This window comes from Haliaeetus albicilla, chromosome 30 (genome assembly GCF_947461875.1).
Source record: "Haliaeetus albicilla chromosome 30, bHalAlb1.1, whole genome shotgun sequence".
In the NCBI taxonomy this organism is placed as follows: domain Eukaryota; kingdom Metazoa; phylum Chordata; class Aves; order Accipitriformes; family Accipitridae; genus Haliaeetus; species Haliaeetus albicilla.
The window spans coordinates 1713222-1716090 of NC_091512.1; the positions used below are offsets into that span (position 1 = coordinate 1713222).

The following is a 2869-nucleotide window of genomic DNA, read 5'->3' on the forward strand; positions in this document are numbered from 1 at the left end:
TCCTTCCAAGCTGTGAGCTGCCCTCCAGGATGCAGGTCTGTCCCATCGCGTCTTGGTGTTACCTGAATGCCCCATGGAGAAGCACAGATACAGCAAGACTGAGGAAATGCTGCTGTTTGTGAAATGAACCATGTGTGTCCTTGGCAAGAGGTGGGGTGCAGAGACCTTGAGAAAGGGGGAGACACTTGGTGTTGGACAGTGGGTGACTCTGCTATCAGTAGTGCCTGGAGTCTTTTCAGGCTAACACAGGGGTGTGATTACATTCCATCTCAGAAAGGTGAGAGCTCAGTGTAGCTGGCAACAAGACAGAGTGACAGACCTGCTGCCCTCCCTCTGCACTAAGCCACAGGCAATCCTCTTGCCTCACAGGACACACTTTGTTTTCTCCGAGTAAAGCACAAATGATGAGGGTTTCTGAAATCCAAGAAAATCTCACCAGGTGAGATAGTGGAGAGCTCTAACCCCCCACCTTTCACTCAAACACTGTTTTGATTGTGGTTTCTTAGCACTGGGAGTGCAGATGTAGAGAAACACTTTTACGTTAGAAGCAGTTTCATCTGACCAATTCAAACACCAGGACTGACCCCCCCTCAACAGACATGATTCCCAGAAAGCCACTGCTGCAAAGCAGGGCTGACTCCTTGGCAGCCAATGGGCAGAGGTCCTGCTCCTCACGAGACACGCAGCCAGCACCAACCAGAGCTCCATCCACAGAGCTGAACAGAGATCTCGTTGAAATGGAAACAATGCGGTGAACATGTATTATGAGAAATGGCTTTGATTTTGGTCAGAGACTAATGCCCTAACTTGTCACTGTCCTTGCCTCCCTGTTCAGTGCTCCACACCCAGAGGCAGCAGATGTCCAACAGCAGCTCCATCACCCAGTTCCTCCTCCTGGCATTTGCAGACACACAGGAGCTGCAGCTCTTGCACTTCTGGCTCTTCCTGGGCATCTACCTGGCTGCCCTCCTGGCCAACGGCCTCATCATCACCGCCATAGCCTGTGACCACCGCCTCCACACACCCATGTACTTCTTCCTCCTCAATCTCTCCCTCCTTGACCTGGGCACCATCTCCACCACTGTCCCCAAAGCCATGGCCAACTCCCTCTGGGACACCAGGGCCATCTCCTATGTAGGATGTGCTGCACAGGTCTTTCTGTTTGTCTTTTTGATCTCAGCAGAGTATTTTCTTCTCACTGTCATGGCCTATGACCGCTACGTTGCCATCTGCAAACCCCTACACTACGGGACCCTCTTGGGCAGCAGAGCTTGTGCCCACATGGCAGCAGCTGCCTGGGGCACTGGTTTTCTTTATGCTGTGCTGCACACTTCCAATACATTTTCAGTACCCCTCTGTCGAGGCAATGCTGTGGACCAGTTCTTCTGTGAAATCCCCCAGATCCTGAAGCTTGCCTGCTCAGGTGCTTACCTCAGGGAAGTTGGGGTACTTGTAGTTAGTGTCTCTTTTGTATTTGGGTGTTTTGTTTTCATTGTGCTGTCCTATGGGCAGATCTTCAGGGCCGTGCTGAGGATCCCCTCTGAGCAGGGACAGCACAAAGCCTTTTCCACCTGCCTCCCTCACCTCACCGTGGTCTCCTTGTTTGTAAGCACTGGCATGTTTGCCTACCTGAAGCCCCCCTCCATCTCCTCCCCATCCCTGGACCTGCTGGTGGCAGTTCTGTACTCAGTGGTGCCTCCAGCCTTGAACCCCCTCATCTACAGCATGAGAAACCATGAGATCAAGGATGCCCTGAGAAAACTAATCACTGGATGCTTTTTAGAAGGAATAAAGTGCCTGTTGTCTTTGGCATAGGTCTCATAATATATCTCATTACGGGGTCAGCCTTTTCTGGTATTTCTTTTATGAATATTTTGGGTTTGATGGCTTCTTTAATACTTTTGGACTGTTATTTTTGTTTGTTTGTTTTGTTTTATTTTACCTATCTGAATGCTTTCCACTAAAAAATGTTTTATTGCTCTTGTTTCTAATTCACAGTCTATCCAGATTTTCTGTGACCTGGATGCTGTGCAAATGAGGAGCCGTAGCCTCTGTGTGTTTAAACAAAATAAAGGGCCCTGCAGTGACTTGTTTTTCTGAGATCCTTCCTCCAAGACCTTCTCTGCAGCTGCAGGGAGCAGTGCCTGTGTGCAGAGGGGAAGAAGAAAAGAGTCCCAGCACAGCAGCACTGCCAGGGAGCACCAGCACTTCGTCTTTCCTGAGCTGCTCTCTTCCCACTTCCATGCTTTCCTTCTGAACCCTTTCGTTGGTGGAAGGCCTGAGTGCTCTTCAAGCATGGTTAGAGTCCTGCTGTGTGGCAGGCCTGTGACTGCAGGCAAGGACAGGCAGTGGGCACTTGTGTGACAGAGCTGGCCTCCATTGCAGCATTTCCATCATACAAGGGGATCTCCTCAGGCCTTGTGCCACAGATGCCCCCCAGCCCTGGGGCTCAGCCCTCTCCACCCTGGAGGAGCTGCTGTGCCCTTCAGAGGGTCTGGGGCTGTGGGGTGAGTGCCCAGAGCTCTGCTGCACCCTGTGGTGGGCACTGCTGTGGGGTCATGCCAGACTGGGCTGCACTGGGGAGAGGGCAGGGGTGGTGGAGACAAGTGAAGGGAAGTGGGGAGAGTTTAGAGGGAGCTGTGCTGGGCTGGAAAGTTCCCAGGAGTGAAAAATATCAGTGTAGAGGTTGCAGAGTGTGACCATGCAGGGCAAGGACTGACACCGGGGGTTTGTGTTGCAGAGCCAGGGCTTGCTGAAAGCATGGAAGTCATGCAGGTGCAGGAGAGAGAAGGCCGGTCTGTGGCCTTGGTGGTGTGGACAGACAGGCAAGGTGGCTCAGGGTCTTTGTCACTCCCAGTGTCTCTCATTT

At 52.0% G+C, this 2869-nt stretch overlaps 1 protein-coding gene across 1 annotated transcript; it reads left to right on the forward strand.

Annotated features, from left to right (window-relative positions):
• Nucleotides 1-858: 858 nt before the first annotated feature.
• LOC138682952 (olfactory receptor 14A16-like) lies at nt 859-1870 on the forward strand. The gene has a single exon (XM_069774480.1). It carries the CDS (start codon nt 859-861, stop codon nt 1813-1815), a length of 957 nt encoding a protein of 318 aa, XP_069630581.1. The 3' UTR covers nt 1816-1870.
• The last annotated feature ends 999 nt before the right edge of the window (nt 1871-2869 follow it).